We start from the raw sequence: 16028 nt of genomic DNA on the forward strand, positions 1-16028 counted from the left end.
GAAGCTGAACGGAAACATTCACAACAGGTGTTAGACCCAGAAACACATCCAACGATGTCCACTTCTCTGCCTTCGTGACTCTTCCAGTCTCTGTGTATCTTTGCCGCAACCTGTTGATGACATTAACCTGTTGTGTCATGCTAAGCTCAGTGGCCCGAGAATATCCCTTTTAAAGCCTGATTTGTTGATCCTTAGGTGTCATTTTGGTGAAAATGTGAACTGCACAATGAAGAGCACTGTTAAAATACCAATGCTAAAGGAACTAGAAAATGTACTAGTCCATTCATGGACATCACCTGTTTTGAATTTTGCCTTGTTGTTGTTGGACTTGGTCAAATTAAGTTGGCCTGTAAAGGTTATGGTGCAATTTAGGTTCATCCTGAAATTTAACTCAAAAGTCAGAGCTACCCCTAACATTTTGTTGAGTAGTGTATAATGCTGTGGAAGTCTTGAACCCTAAAAGAGGCTAGCTCATTTTAGCATTAAAGCATGGTAGAGGAAGAAGCTGCTAGCTTAGTAGCATAAATAGCGTAAACTTTGTTCAAAGTCAGCTGGGATAGTCTCCGGGACAAGCGGTATAGAAAATCTTTTTCAGCCTCATAGTCACAATCACTATATATTACTACATTAAAACATGACAGAGTACTGTTAAAGCAGCTATTTTTATTACAATGGTACATGTATATACAGCATTAGGCACAGTACAAATACAGATGTGGGGAGGAAAGTTGCAGCTTGGGTTATTTTGGCGCTTGTTGGAGATTTAGAAGCACTTCCTGTGAACGATGGAGGGGCCCGCCTCATCGTACTCCTGCTTGCTGATCCACATCTGCTGGAAGGTGGACAGAGAGGCCAGGATGGAGCCACCGATCCAGACTGAGTATTTCCTCTCAGGGGGTGCGATGATCTACAGGTGGAGCAGATTTTGGTAAGAGCCAACAGCCAATCAGACAAACATGGCATTCTGATTAAATTTGCGTTTGTGGAATACAAGTTAAACAGCAAAATACTAGTACTTGTTTTTGGCCGTTGTATTGTATTGTATCCCTGGGGGCGGCCATTTTGTCTTCTGTCGACTTAAAATGATATCACAACGACCAATCACGGCGGACCTTTTTCTGAATCTGAGCCATGATTGTTCATTGTGAGCAGTTGTGATGTCATTTTCTGTCGACAGAAGACACAATGGCCACCCCCAGAGATGTCTAAAACCAAGTGGATTAACACTTATTCCACAAACGCAATATTTATCAGAATGTCCCTTTTAAGGTGATGTTAGCTGGTTATTGTTGCTCACCTTGATCTTCATGGTGCTGGGGGCCAGGGCTGTGATCTCCTTCTGCATGCGGTCAGCAATACCCGGGTACATAGTAGTACCACCAGACAAGACATTGTTGGCGTACAGATCCTTACGGATATCAATGTCACACTTCATGATGCTGTTGTAGGCGGTTTCATGGATGCCAGCGGACTCCATACCTATGTAGGGGTGTATTATTACTTTCTGAGAAAACCCACAGTGGAAAATGCCTATACCGTTTACATTTTAGTTCTTGAGGCAGTAACTGGCCATGGTGAGTGTTTGTTACAGCGTCAGGTCTCACCAATGAAGGAAGGCTGGAAGAGGGTCTCGGGGCAGCGGAAACGCTCGTTGCCGATGGTGATGACCTGACCGTCGGGAAGCTCGTAGCTCTTCTCCAGAGAGGAGGAGGAGGCAGCGGTGGCCATCTCGTTCTCGAAGTCCAGGGCGACGTAGCACAGCTTCTCCTTGATGTCACGCACGATCTCACGCTCAGCTGAAGGGAGGAAAGGTTCACCAAATGAGTCTCGTATTTCAATGTCATGGCAACAATGCACAAGTGGCTCGACGACTATTTGTGACTTATGGCTATGACAGCCACAAAATTGCGTACGTTTGAACAATTTAGCATGCGACCAAATATTATTGGGAAAATACTGCCAACATGAATGCTGGAATGAAGCTCTCAGTTCAACAGAAGTATTAACACTCTGCATGTGTTTTGCTTTTTCTTTGCAACAGGTGCGCCTAAAATGGGACCAGCCCCAATAACAACTCAAGCATCACCACGTGGTCATCACTTCTTCTCAAAGTTAAGGTTGAGTGTCTTCATTTTTGGGTACTGTTAACAGTGTTGAAATTCATTTTATAATTGCGTGGCAATCAAAAAAATAGATCTGCTATGTAGCACTTTTGTCACTCAACGTCATTATATTTCACTATCACAATTTGTTTCCACGCTTACGATAGGCGTCCCAAATCCGTTTGTGTTTAAATTTAGAGATGCCACACTACGGCGTTAACAGTTTGAGCTCTTTTCCTGAATTTTCTCACCAGTTGTGACAAAGGAGTAGCCACGCTCAGTGAGGATCTTCATCAGGTAGTCAGTCAGGTCACGACCGGCCAGATCCAGACGCATGATGGCGTGGGGAAGAGCGTAACCCTCATAGATGGGCACGTTGTGGGTCACACCATCACCAGAGTCCAGTACAATACCTGATCACACAAAAGCGCCTCGAGTCAGACCACATGTCGCAACCAACTGAACAAATTATGAAAAAAGTGAAAGGGAAACTCACCGGTGGTACGACCGGAGGCGTACAGGGACAAGACGGCCTGGATGGCCACATACATGGCAGGAACGTTGAAGGTCTCAAACATGATCTGGGTCATCTTCTCCCTGTTGGCCTTGGGGTTGAGGGGGGCCTCGGTCAGCAGGGTGGGGTGCTCCTCCGGGGCCACGCGGAGCTCGTTGTAGAAGGTGTGGTGCCAGATCTGATCAATGGAGAAAGAGTTTCAGACAGCAGCACACCGAGGAACGGAGAGGCTGTATATCTAAGCAATCATTCCGCCGATTCTCACCTTCTCCATGTCGTCCCAGTTGGTGATGATGCCGTGCTCGATGGGGTACTTCAGAGTCAGGATACCCCTCTTGCTCTGGGCCTCATCGCCCACGTAGCTGTCCTTCTGACCCATACCCACCATCACACCCTGAAGAGAAAACAAATCTCAGAATCTCAGGAAAGATGGTGTATATGCCCATGGCCCATAAGGAATTTTATGGTAATGATGAAGATGCTAACCTGGTGACGGGGGCGTCCAACAATGGATGGGAAGACAGCGCGGGGGGCGTCATCACCGGCAAACCCAGCCTTGACCAGGCCAGAACCGTTGTCGCACACAAGGGCGGTGGTCTCGTCGTCGTCGCACATTTTGGTCTGTTTTCGGTTGGCCTTCTGTAATAGAGGAGGGACGATCTTAGTTGCAGTTTAAATTACAGTTAAATGGCGGTCCAAGACACCCTTAAGTGTAATCATCTCTTCTCTGTATCTTGCCAAAATGGGACATGGCTTCACCCCCTGCTCACAAATCTATTTTTAGTCACGGAACCCTTGTCGCCCCCCACACTCTTCCCTCTGTATCTCATCATTGAACCGCAGCCACTTAACAGCTGAGGTGATGCGTTGTTTGACAAGTGGCAGCGAGGGCCTGGGTCTTTCCTCAACGGCTGACATTCCACTGTTTAGAGCACCCCTTTTCCATTTGAACAGAGGTGGGTAATCCAGGTCCAGAAAGTAAAAACCCTGCCACAGTTCGGCTTTAGCCAGAGGTGCTTCTAACTGAGCTCGATTACCTGCCGCTTGAGTAGAAGCACCTGTGGCTAAAGCCGAACTGCGGCAGTGTTTTTACTTTCTGGACCTGGATTACCCACCTCTGCATTTGGACATAAGGGTAATTAAGTTCTCCATAGCTGTATCTTTTTTTGACCAGGAAATTAGAAACTATCCCGTTAGAGAAATGCTACATGGAAGCAGGTTTTTAAAAGCGGTCTCCTTTAAGATGATCATTTATAATCCTGTGATTTTTTTTCAAGCAGTTTGATCAAATCTCAGTTTGTTCTGACAACAGCCTCCTACCCCTGTATCCCAAAGTCCACTCTGTAGCATCTCCAAACAACAAAAACAAAATCATCTTCCAGCACAGAATCATAAAACTTGTACACCATCTCCTTCGAAGTGAACCCTCTTTAAAACACATCCATGCTATTGCAGTACTATGTCCAGAAATCGCCCTTAAAGAGAGAAATAGATAAAGTCACAGCAACAAAACCAGACTCACCGAGAGTTCGATGCAAGACTGGAGTTTCCACTGGGACGAAGGACCAGGGTGCGAGGGGTTCCTTAAATATGCCCCGGCACGCTCCAGCCGGGGGGCAGGTGGGCGGACTCGGGAGTTCACAGAAGTCCAAATATGTGCTGCTCTGAAAGATGAGGGAGTTAAGTGGATCTCGTGTCAAGGGCGCCACCAAAATGGGGAGATGTTGCCTTAGAATGACACCATATGAATACTATGCATACAGTGCAAATTATTACAAAATCAAAATAAGTTTTTATTATTTTGAGGATGTGTTGTGAAGCGTGATCAACAAATGTGCAAAAAAAAAGCAACGATTATTAAATCACAGCGAATGATTAAAAAGCTATTTTTGTGCGTGATGTAGCAACCATGTCATCTTTAACCTCTAAATGAGAAGTTGACTTTAATTTCAAGGCACGATATCATACATAGCATTTTTTGACCCTCTCATATTTTCAACAGGGGTCTCCCCAGTTTGGACTGCTAAATATGTGTTAATATGACTAAGCTCTCGCAGAACGCGACGGAAGTAGGTGATTGAAGGGGGGTGACGGTAACATGAGCTCCGATCCGAGCAATAGTCAAGGAGTCGTCCAAGGGGGCTCGCCAGTGTCATAAGAGTTGAGAGCAGGGGGGGGGGGGGGGGAAGACAAACACCACCCAGACAGCTGAGACGCAATATTGCATGAGGAGGAGGAGAAGGAGGGGTGAGTGGGAAAGAGCGTTAGCCCAGACCTCCAGCAGACGACAGATTCCCCGGGATGTCCAGTGCGGCAGGCCTCCCTTCTCCATTCTGATTGGCTCCCGTGTCTCCTTTTAGGGAAATGGAGCGTAACAGGTGTCGGTGACTTGCATGCCCCCCAACGGGCTGCCTGGAGGCCGTCAAGCCCCCAGGCTCCATATTTGTCAAGTTCCGTCGGAGCCATAGCCGGCCTGCGAGGGTAATAAGAATGTAAATACCTCCCGCGACATCAATCGTTCCATTTGTAGACGTACGTAATGTACTACCAAGCGTGACGCTGCTAACCGACTTGTTTACTTCTATTCTGAGCTTTTATGTGCATTTTGATAGCTTGATAAAGTTTGATTTGTTTTAGAACACTCACGTTGGGTGATTTTCACCCATACACTTTTTTTAATGTGATATTTTGTATTGGGAAATGTTGCACTTTTACATAAACTGATGAAAACTGTATTTTATCCGGGATATTATATCGGGTTGAATGTACCCGACGTTTGTGATGGTGTTACTAATTTTAACGTTCGTGTTCTAGGGTTAACTCAGTCACTGCCATTGACGAATTTATTTGTCTTTTCACAGTCCCAGCCATTCAATCCCAGGAATTTATTTATAATTTTTAAAAAAATGGTACAGGTAAAAGAGGGTCTGAAAATGTCCGGCAGTGAAATTAAGGGTGTAGTGTGCTATCAGTCAGGTTGAAATTCATCAAAGAAGTGCAAGAATATCTACAACTCTGAAGTAGCGCTAGTAAACATTGATGAAAATGTGGCAAAATACAACCGATTATTTAAAGTATATGTGAAAATAGCTTCGAAGCAAATAGGATGCGAGCTTCTCCGCAGCATGCGGGAATGACATCACGGCAAGAACTGCATGATCGGCCTAATCAAAGCGTCGGAATTGGATTTGGCTCTCCCATTCTTGGATTACGTGTGATCCCTTCTAAACTCGGTGTTGCTATATTGTCATTCTATATATATACCTTCTTTACAGCAGCAGTCACCAAAATGTTCTGACAGTCAAGGCTTGCTATGCCCATCGATGGTTGGTTCAACGCATAACATATTGTTTTTCAAAGCTCTCCTCACAAATTGACTTAGTGTGAAAATTGGGCTTGTTTCACTCATTCGCTACCAGACATTTTCAGACCCTCTTTTACCCTAAAGTTTGAAATGGAAAAAAAATATATAAATAAATTCCTGGGCTTAAATGGCTGGACTGTGAAAAGATAAATAAATTCATCAATGGCAGTGAATGAGTTAAGTGAACACAAAGCTGATGTACCCGCAAATGGAAGATTATTTAATTGTTCTCTCCACCATATGTCACTGGCAACGATAGTTAAAGATCCAAACAGATGAGGCGCTTTTTGGCTGACACCAACTTGTGTCTGTATCGCCGTGTCTTTATCTGGATCAAGCAGACGGGTCTGAAACGGGTTGTGATTTCGAGGCACGTTTCGTCCTTAAAAGGAAACTTAGGAAGCAAACCGTTTGTCTGTCTTGACAGCTGACCCCCTCCGCAAGCCCCCGCCTCCCCTACACACACACACACACACACACACACACACGCGCGCGCGCGCACACACACTTTCAGCAGCTGTTCGAAACAACTGTTTAATTGTAACAGTCAGGTCTATCCCCTATACTTGGACAGCAGTTTACACTGCATGACTTGTAGACAAGACAATCGTGTCATTTCAACCCATTCATCATATTTCAGTGCATTAAAAGCCCTCGTAAAAGAATAATTGGTCCACGTGGCTGCAGCTTTCAGCCAAAATGACTCAGAGTCATCAGTAAGATTAATTTGAATCATCTCAAAGGGTGATGGAGTGTGTTTTATTACAATGCAGTGATGAATTACACACAAACGTGGTCATGACAGAAGGGGTCTATTTCAGCGCCAGCTGCTGACAGTGAGCGATAGTATTCTGCATTATCGTCCTTGGTGTTAACATTCATCACTGTAATGTGAAGCAGGCCTGCTGTAAACAGTTGCTGGGCTGGTAGTACCAAGCTGTGTTTGTCACGTCAATCAGAATATCCAGCCATCCGTTTCCTGGAAGGCTTGTCCTCATTAGAATGGCCGAGGTTGCTGGTCTGAATTCCAACGGTGAGTTGTTTTTTTTTTTTTTTTTTTTTTTTCACATTTCTTCATTCAAGTTCAAAATTGCTAGTTTCCTTGGGTCATGAGTGAGCTGAAGCCTACCCCAGGTGACTTTGGGCGAGGAGCGGGGCACACACATGTAGCAGACTCTAAATGGAAAGTGTTGGATGTAATTGATCAATTTGAACAATTATATCATATATTTAGAGTCTCACTATACATGGCAAGGGCAAACCAGGCATCCCCTAAGCAGATTTCCTTGCTTAGTATCTGCACATTAAGGGTGTGTTTTACTGAGTGCCGAGGTCTGCCTAGTGCAGACGCCGTGCAGCGCTTGCCAGCAGTTTGTCAGATAATGTCAGCTCTATAAATATATGAGGTGCTTTGGAAGTTTCCATGTCAGCGCTCCATTGTCCAGCAGCGTGAGGACACCCACAGGTGTGCGTATGTGTGAATTGCACGGCATGGGTGGTGTGAAACTTGGATGAATAAAGCTGTAACAAGAAAGATAAACAACATAAGCGCAATAGATGTAACACAGGCGGCATATAACACATTCGTCTGGCTGCCAGCATTTAACGCGTTACATTTGAAATAATAGCCCAAGCTGATTATAAGTTTCATTTTGTTTCATTGCAAATGCAAATAAGGTGATTAAATAGGATTAATGTCCTCAATTTATACCTTATTTTTGGTGGTTTAGCATAGCAGCAGTATTCATCATCCTCAGTCATTTAGCCTTTCCCAAACTTCAGGGGATCTAAAATGGATCCCAGGTCCGTTTTTATAGTGTTGCTGTTTAACTTATCTACAGTGTTTTTAGATACAAAATATTGAATAATCGTCATTGTAATGCGTTCTTATGTGTTCTTTACACATACACATGTGTTATTATTTGAACATGTCACTACCCAGCCTCCCTATACCCTCAACTTTTTTTCATTATTATGCTAGTGTCCAAGGAAGGAATCCAATTTGATCACTGTACTGTATCGCAAACTCTGTTCTATGGGAAGTGCATTTTGTTCAATTTCCTACCATTTTCTCTCCTCAACATACAAATTTCAATAAATTTGAATATTGTATTTATTATAGCAGTTCAATTTAAAGGTGAAACTTATATATTGAAGGGATTCTTTACAGCAGTGGTTTTCAAACATAGTGTGCCGCGAGATGTTGTCAGGCGTGCCGTGGGAAATTATCTAATTTGTGTTCCTGTGCGGCCTAGCGCCTGGCAGCGTAATCATGTAGTTCTACATTGTAGTACTCTTCCATACCAGTAGGTAGCAGCAGCAGGTAGCTAATTGTCACGTAGCTAATTGTCATTGTGACAAGCAAATTAGTGACGCGTGTTTATCCAAACAGGCCCATGTTTCACACTGATTAAGTATCAATGTGAAACATAATAAAATACTTTTTTCTTTGTGTTTATTTAATTCCTATTCAAGACGTTACAATATAATGTCATTCTTCAATGTTAAAAAAAACTCTTATATAAACATATAACACTTATATTGTTAACAGAAGATTTTGTTTCACAATTTCAGCTGGTGGTGTGCCGCGGGATTTTTTCAAAGAAATAAATGTGCCTTGACTCAAAAAAGTTTGAAAAACACTGCTTTACAGTGACACGTTTCATGATTTTATCTTTTAAAATTGTAATTGTCATATCTTACAGATAATTAAAAAAAACTGAAGTCACCACCTCAAGAAATTAGAATATTATATAAGAAACATAAGTGTTGCTGACAGAAATAACAGATTGGCCTCTGAAAAGTATTAGTTCTAAAAAGTATTAGCTGTTTTAAATCTATAAAGTTTGACTTTTTGAATTGAAATACTGACTTTTGTACAATACTTTATATGTATTCTAATTTATTGGGATATATCTGTAATACGAATGCCATAATTTAACTGTACACATGTAAATAAGCATGTTTCTCTACTTGATGTCCAATAGGCTGAAATTCAAAGTGACTCATCTGCGAATCAAACCAGAAAGGGGGGAATTACTGAAGCCTGGGGCGATACAGTCTTAGGTGAAAGTGGGTGGGAACCGGTTTCCATGGAAACCCGTCAAACTCAGATTATTGTCGCTGAGTGATGACGCAAGACTCCTTGAGGCGCGTTCGCGTCTCCTTGGCGATTATTTCGGTCCAAGACCCAAACAAGTGAGCTACCATTGCCTTACTGAGCCATTTTTAGCACACTAAAGATTAATCAACTTTAGCAACCTTATCGGAAATGGGTGACAAAAAACGTCCCAGACGTATTTTTGTGAACGACGTCAACAAATATACCTCCAAGCACATCGCCGAGGTGAAATACATACACTAGCTACATGAATGATAATTTACCCATGTCCAATTAATACATATTTTTCTGATTTACCTGCACAGTATTTATCGAGTTGCGGGGAGAAGGTGGAAGATGATGATGACGGCGAACCGCAGACAAATGAACCTGCCTTCCAGGTGGTCGGCACTGTGTCCTCAACATCCAGCTATGAGAAAACAAGCGTTTTGCATGAGCAATATTTGGTGAGTTGCATCATCCCGCCCTGGTGATCTTATCTTATCACATCACTACGTGATATTGAACTTTTCTGTTGTGGTACCATAAGTTTCCTCAACCTCCGCTGACTCGTCGCACCAACTAGTGAGAACTTTTGAGGTGCGGTTGTCCCTCTGCCTTGTGTATACATAAGAATACTGTACATACAAGTTGTGGCAGTTCATGTAAAAACATGAGTTCCACCAAAACAACCTCTTTCGAATTAAGGTTCATGTTTACTGGTGTTTTGCATTATTCGGTCACTTAAAATATTCTACATGAGGTATTCGTTTTCACAGAACTGTGTTCTGCGCAATGCAAATGTGGAACAATATTTTATTCTTATGAAGGAGGCTTACTTTGTTGATGAAACCCCTTCACAAGTATATATCAACACTGGGCGTCAAATCCTGAGTACGGTAATGGCCGATTTCAGACTGAGTGCGCCCTCCAGTGGACAAAATGAGCAACAGCCGTTAGTTTTGTTGATAAATTGCAGTTAATGTGTTTTTTCCATATGGGCTGGATTGGACCACTGACGGCCCAGTTCTGGCCTATGTTTGACACCCTTGAACTAAGGTATCCAAAATATTTTAAACATCGCTCAGTATAACAATAGCGTTCAATTATTACCATCACTCCACTCAGTGTAGACAATTTTGTTTATTTCTGGAGGATTGCTGGATATTTGTAATCTTGTCTTCCAGTCGCTAAGCAGAGAGGATCTCCTCCCGCGCTTGCTGGATTGCGACGTGGTGGTGTACAACATCTCAGAAAATGCAACACAAGATGACATTGAAGAGGCAACATGGGCGATCACAGGTTTGGCAACAAGGAACGATCCCTATAGTTGATTCTTATGACATTGACGTTAGAATTATACTAGCAATGTGACATAAAAAAAATGGAATGAGCACTTCAAATGCCTCTAAAATCTTCCAACAAATACAAACGATTGACTGCTTACATAGATGACCAATAATCTTTTATTTGTGCTAGTCAAGTCGAGTTTTTTGGGCAAGTTTTGGCAAATGTCTCAGATTGTCTCAGCTATTCCAACCAGACTCAACATTTTGACAAACTGTCATTTTGAGGGAATTTTGTCACATTGCTAACTGTACAGTACTTCACTCTTCACTCAACTCTTCCGTGTTGTGATGTCAATGTAGTGATGGTCAAATGAAGGTTCATGGAACACCTGTGATATATTTGGACTCCTCTAGATGGCACTCTTGCTTGAAATATGTAGTAGAAATAGAATACGTTTCCAATTTAATAGGTTTACCTTTAAACCAAGAGCACCATCTAGAGGAGTGAAATAACATCACAAGTGGTTCATGAAGCTTCATTTCCCCATCACTACTTCCTTTGCTCTCATTTGTAGCCCTGCATGGTGAAATGGAGAACTTCAGGTCAAAGAAAACGTTCATTTTAGTCTCGACGGTGTTGACATGGGCAATGACCAAGAGGCCCGAAACGGTGAGCGCGGCGACTGTTCAATAGAATGCCGACGATACTACTAACGCATCCCTTCCGCAGGAGGAAGCCGAAAGATTCATAACAGAGGAGGAGTTCCGAAAAAGACGCCCGCATCCCAGCTTTAAACACCACAACAATATGGAGAAACAAGTGCTCAAACTGGGAACAGGAGTAAGTAGTTTTATCAGGAGAAATACACTCGAGTGCTATATGAAGTAACACATGTGTTTGATTCTGCTGCGTCATACATCTTTCAGAAAAAGAATAAACTGAAAGGTTACGTTTTGGCTGCGGGGATACAGTATGGAAAGGGAGAAAATCTCTTCCACTACTTTTACAAGGTAGGTGATACCTCGCTCACAGTCCGTGTCATTTCCTCTTTGATTTTTGATCATTTTGCATTTACGATTAGGTGTCCTGGCTATCTGAGTGTTCAAAAGTTCCCATTTTTGGAGAGGGCTCAAATTACATCCCCACCATCCACGTGCTTGACCTTGCTAAGTGCGTTGCGGCTTTGAAATAATTTGATTTGTTTTTCCATTGTTTGCGTTTACTTAACCGGCTGTGATTTCTTTGGCAGAGTGATCCAAAGTTTGATTGATGTCAAACCCAAGTCCAAATATATTCTTGCAATTGATGACTCCAAGAGCAAACTGGGGGACATAGTCAAGGTAAACACGCCGTAAATGACTGAAAATACTGTAGTTGAGTGTTCTGCTTAGTTGTTTGCCATTTTTCCAGAACAATGACTCTCCTCTTTACATTTCAGGCCGTAAGTCATGTGCTTGGGACAGGAAAAGTGTGCCAAGTACCAGAAAAGGAAGCCATCGCTATGAAGGCTTATAAGGTATACTACGGCTCAGGGTTGCGCAATTAATCAAAACTCAATTACAATTACGATTATTACACCCCACGATTACTAAATTGGCATAATAAAAAAAAACGATTATTAATATGCATTTATATCCCACGCACTGTGATTGTATACATTTGCACTTTTATTTAATTTTATTATAACAAATTTTACATTTTGTTTGGAGTTTACATAATTACAGTTTTTCAAAGGAATTTTGACTTTGTATTTTTTTTACGTTTAAAAATGTCCTTGTTTTGTACCAACAAATAAATGATCGTTTGAATAATCGTGATTTCATTTACAGTATTACCAAAATAATCGTGATCGATATTTTTTTCCATAATCAAGGAACCCGAGTACGGGTGGATTATTTGAAAAATGTGTCACGTGATTTAGATATGTAACTAAGTAGGAACATATTGCTTGTATACATGCTGAACCTATTTAACAATAACAATCAAAACTGAGAATTATTAGCTTTTGAATGGCAGAATTTGAATCTACTGCCGCTCTGAGATTGGATCTCAGATTAATGATCTTAATGCGATAAATACTAATGTTATACGTTTATTGGAATCTTATACAATACAATACCATTTTATTTATATAGCGCATTTCATAACAGCTAGCTAGAGGTGTAACAAAGCACTACAAACAGTAGACAATAAATCAAGACAATAAAAGGCCGTAATACACAAGTATTAATAAATAAAGATATGAATAATATGTAAAATATAAATAAAAAATGTATAAACAAATAAAGCCAATAAATTAACATAAAAAAGAATTGACACCTGGAGAAGAGCCGAAAATTTCAGATCTGATCAAAAGCCAGAGTATAGAAATGTGTTTTTCGACCAGATCGGTGTTCAGCGTCAATTTTGTGGTTATAATTGTTTCCCGTCTTGAGTTCAGCAAGAGGAGCTGGAGTATCTCAGCGTCGACCTCCGTCTGGATGCTTTTGTCGTGAAAGACGCCTTTGCCTTCACCTGGACAGCGGAAGGCGGCATAATTGAGAATATAGAAGCCCTCGTGGAAGAATACAGACACACAAGAAAACTACTTGTAAGTCCTCCAAAATGCAATTGATGGCGGATATGAAAAAGCTACTTCGGCATGGGCTGGACATTGAGGATTTTTTTTGCCCCGTCCGTGTCAATAGCCCATCAGAATCTGCCTCACCGGACCGCCAGCCGTGGGTAAAAGTGAATTGGCGGCGAAGCTGTGCGAGCGTTATCGAATACATCACATCAACATCCGAGATGTCATCGACGAAAAGATGGCGCAGCTGGTCAGATTCACGCGTCTCATGAGATATATAAGTATATAAATACATAAGTGATGACTCATGAAATGCAAAGCCACGATAAGACGAAATGAATTTGTATTCCGCAGAAAGATACCATGGCCAGAATTGATGCCGAGGTCAGCGAACAGGAAACGGCCCAGGATCAACTGGAAACGATAAAAGGAAGCATGGAAAATAACGCAGGTCTCATGCACAACTCTACATAAGAGACACGGGAAAATTAATTTTCTGTTGATTCCACTCCATATGACAACAAACCTTTTTTTTTTTTTTCATACAATTAGGTCGACTGGAGGATGATCTGCTTTTAGAAATTTTGACAGAAAAGCTCAACTCAAAGCCTTGTCGAAACCAAGGATTTGTTTTGTATGGCTTCCCGAGGACATTTGAGCAAGCGAGTCAGATGTTCAGTGGTAAGTGTCTTCCCGTTATTCAGATGCTCTGGAGTGAATAACAGCAAGCGCTGTCCCGTATTTGCCGCTCAGCCGAGGATCCAGAGAACCAAGACTTGCCCAACGGGACGCCGTCATACAACAAGATCACTCCAGGTTGTCCATTTACGCACGTAATCTGTCTTGTTACCTTCAAAGGATAAAAATAGCAACTCCCCCGCCTCCCCTCCCAGAATATGTGTTTGCCTTGGATGCATCTGATGAGTACCTGACTAAGAAAGTGCAAGACCTTCCCGAAAGCGAGGCCCAGAAAAGAGGCTTAACCCAGGATGAGTTTGTCCCTCGACTGGCCAGATTCCGACAACTCAGCAGGGCCGCAGAAACCGCCCTTGACTACTTTGATGAACAGGAAATATACCCGGAGTATCTCGGTATTGTGAAATACTGTCTTATTTTTTAACTCTCGTGCGAGCTACACGAGGACAAAAGCATCGGGACAGCTTTTGAAGTATAAAAATAGCCCATGGGCGTCTCTTGGTCCTTGCAGAGGTGAAAGCCGACGACCCCGAATTCACGCAGATCGTGAGCAACATCATCGAGGTGGTGGGCCCTCCCAAGAACTACGGCCTGAGTCCCGAGGAGCAGGAGGAGGAGGAGGACAGGAGGCGGGAAATGGAGAGGAAGCTGAAAGAGGCAGAAGAAGCGGCAGAGAGGAAACGCAGGAACGAGACCTTGCTCGCTGAGATGGCAGCGCAGTATGAAGCTTGGGTGCGGAAGCGGCCATTTTTGATTAGCGTCATCTAAGCGAGCTAAAATGATCGCAAATACGCTACACTCACAAACATTTCGGGATACTCTGATTTAGGGTTTAACCTAAAAGGCACTGTAACAGATGGACTTAATTTGACCTCTAAACCTTTGAGTTCAACACATCCTTTTTTTTTTGTCAGCAAAACAATTTGGAAGAGGTCAAGAGGCAGGAGCACGAGCTCCTGGAAGCTAAAGCTCTCCCGTTGCGCAACTACTTGATGAAGTATGTGATGCCCGCACTCACTGAAGCCCTGCAAGAATGCTCCAAGATCAAACCTAACGACCCGGTCAGCTTTTTGGTACGGCGGCATCCTTTTATTATGTTGACTGAGCTGTGTCTGTTAAGGAATGCACACACTTTTTAGAGACTGTCAATATCTTTTGTTTTATTTTTTGGCAGGCGGAGTATCTTCTTCGTATGGACAAAGATTGATTGAGCATTGCACTGATCACAGTCAAGGTGTCGTTGAAGCAATCAAAGGAGGGGAAAGGCCCAAATATGATGTAATAAATATATTAATTAGATTTTTGAGCGGGAGCCTTTCCAGGTTAAATTTTTGCCAGACGAACCAGTACTGGACAGCATTTAGACAAATCATCATTTAAACTATGACATTCTTTAATAATCCTTTAACAATTTAGAGTTTTCACTTAACCAAAGATGCCTGTTTTCTAAATGTGGCAGGAAGGTCCGTGATCTGTTTTGGTTAGTGGATATTACGTTAGTAAAAAAAAAGAAAAACGACTAACTTGATTTTCATTTTAATATCTAAACACCAAAATTGAAACACAGCTTGATTTTCTAGTTTGGTGTTTGGAACGAGTAACAAAATGTTTAAAAAAATAAATTGTTTGAAAATATTTGATTTTAAATTTTCATTTCTTCTAGTGACCAGGAGATGGCGACATTGTAGCGACAATATCGTGAGCTGTATAGTAACCTGGAAAAAATATTGGTATCCTCTGTTAATGAAATAATAATATAATCATATAAGAAAAGTAATGAAAACAAATAAAACGTTAATGAAAACTAACTAATGAAAATCAGAAATAGCTTTTGAATTATGGTTGAACAGCTTTATTTTAAAAATGATCATCATAAACTCGTGAAACAGGCCTGGACAAAAATGGTGGTACTCCGAGAAAAGATTGAAAATAATTTGACCATATGGACATGTTCAACCAATGTGTCATTGAATTAGCATCACAGTTGTCTTCCAACTTGTAAGAAGTCAGTTGGCCGACATTTTCGGGCATACATACTCCACTATAACCATTGGGAAAGACCAACATTCTCGTCTGGATGATGAAGGATCCAGCAGTGCCCCACCAACCACTGCACTTGTATATTATTTAATTTCCCAACTATTGTATGTGTTCTTCACAGAGAATCTGGAAGCCCAAGAAAGCCGTTGGGTACCATAAAGAGCACGTGCTCTGCAAACGCCAAGGGCTGCTGAAGCTGAGTGTGTACTTGAATGTTCAAGTATATTGTAAGAATAATAAAAACGTACTTCTGGAGCCTGTTGCTTTTGTTTTATGTTGTTCCAACCTCACCTTCAAGCGGAAGTCAACCCAAAAACTGCCTTACATTCTCACACATATGCATATAGTCAAATCAT

At 42.0% G+C, this 16028-nt stretch overlaps 2 protein-coding genes across 2 annotated transcripts; one reads left to right on the forward strand and one right to left on the reverse strand.

Annotated features, from left to right (window-relative positions):
* Nucleotides 1–643: 643 nt before the first annotated feature.
* actc1a (actin alpha cardiac muscle 1a) lies at nucleotides 644–4187 on the reverse strand. Its single transcript, XM_086019566.1, has 8 exons — nucleotides 4139–4187; nucleotides 3103–3255; nucleotides 2882–3010; nucleotides 2599–2794; nucleotides 2354–2515; nucleotides 1605–1796; nucleotides 1298–1479; nucleotides 644–907 (listed from the first exon to the last, which is right to left on the reverse strand). Exons 2-8 carry the CDS (start codon nucleotides 3229–3231, stop codon nucleotides 764–766), a joined length of 1134 nt encoding a protein of 377 aa, XP_085875692.1. The 5' UTR covers nucleotides 3232–3255; nucleotides 4139–4187; the 3' UTR covers nucleotides 644–763.
* Nucleotides 4188–9089: 4902 nt separating this feature from the next.
* LOC147127872 (adenylate kinase 7-like) lies at nucleotides 9090–15927 on the forward strand. Its single transcript, XM_086019010.1, has 18 exons — nucleotides 9090–9326; nucleotides 9407–9547; nucleotides 10268–10382; nucleotides 10945–11039; nucleotides 11100–11210; nucleotides 11297–11380; nucleotides 11452–11540; nucleotides 11620–11710; nucleotides 11809–11886; nucleotides 12811–12960; nucleotides 13058–13186; nucleotides 13291–13387; nucleotides 13489–13617; nucleotides 13690–13752; nucleotides 13830–14027; nucleotides 14144–14364; nucleotides 14547–14705; nucleotides 14807–15927. The coding sequence occupies exons 1-18, from the start codon at nucleotides 9252–9254 to the stop codon at nucleotides 14837–14839; spliced, it is 2058 nt and encodes a 685-aa protein (XP_085875136.1). The 5' UTR covers nucleotides 9090–9251; the 3' UTR covers nucleotides 14840–15927.
* Nucleotides 15928–16028: the final 101 nt, after the last annotated feature.

Source organism: Filicampus tigris, chromosome 20, assembly GCF_054856515.1.
Source record: "Filicampus tigris isolate MCC_2025a chromosome 20, RoL_Ftig_1.0, whole genome shotgun sequence".
Classification (NCBI taxonomy): domain Eukaryota; kingdom Metazoa; phylum Chordata; class Actinopteri; order Syngnathiformes; family Syngnathidae; genus Filicampus; species Filicampus tigris.

What these genes read in the sequence shown, in the direction of transcription:
- LOC147127872 (XM_086019010.1), top strand. Translation starts at nt 9,252, where the DNA reads ATGGGTGACAAAAAACGTCCCAGACGTATTTTTGTGAACGACGTCAAC. An exon ending in CCTCCAAGCACATCGCCGAG is followed by an intron (nt 9,327 to 9,406) that starts GTGAAATACATA and finishes TTACCTGCACAG; the next exon opens with TATTTATCGAGTTGCGGGGA. An exon ending in ATACAACAAGATCACTCCAG is followed by an intron (nt 13,753 to 13,829) that starts GTTGTCCATTTA and finishes CTCCCCTCCCAG; the next exon opens with AATATGTGTTTGCCTTGGAT.
- actc1a (XM_086019566.1), bottom strand. Translation starts at nt 3,231, where the DNA reads ATGTGCGACGACGACGAGACCACCGCCCTTGTGTGCGACAACGGTTCT. An exon ending in CGCCTCCGGTCGTACCACCG is followed by an intron (nt 2,516 to 2,598) that starts GTGAGTTTCCCT and finishes TTGTGTGATCAG; the next exon opens with GTATTGTACTGGACTCTGGT. An exon ending in CTACTCCTTTGTCACAACTG is followed by an intron (nt 1,797 to 2,353) that starts GTGAGAAAATTC and finishes TCCTCCCTTCAG; the next exon opens with CTGAGCGTGAGATCGTGCGT.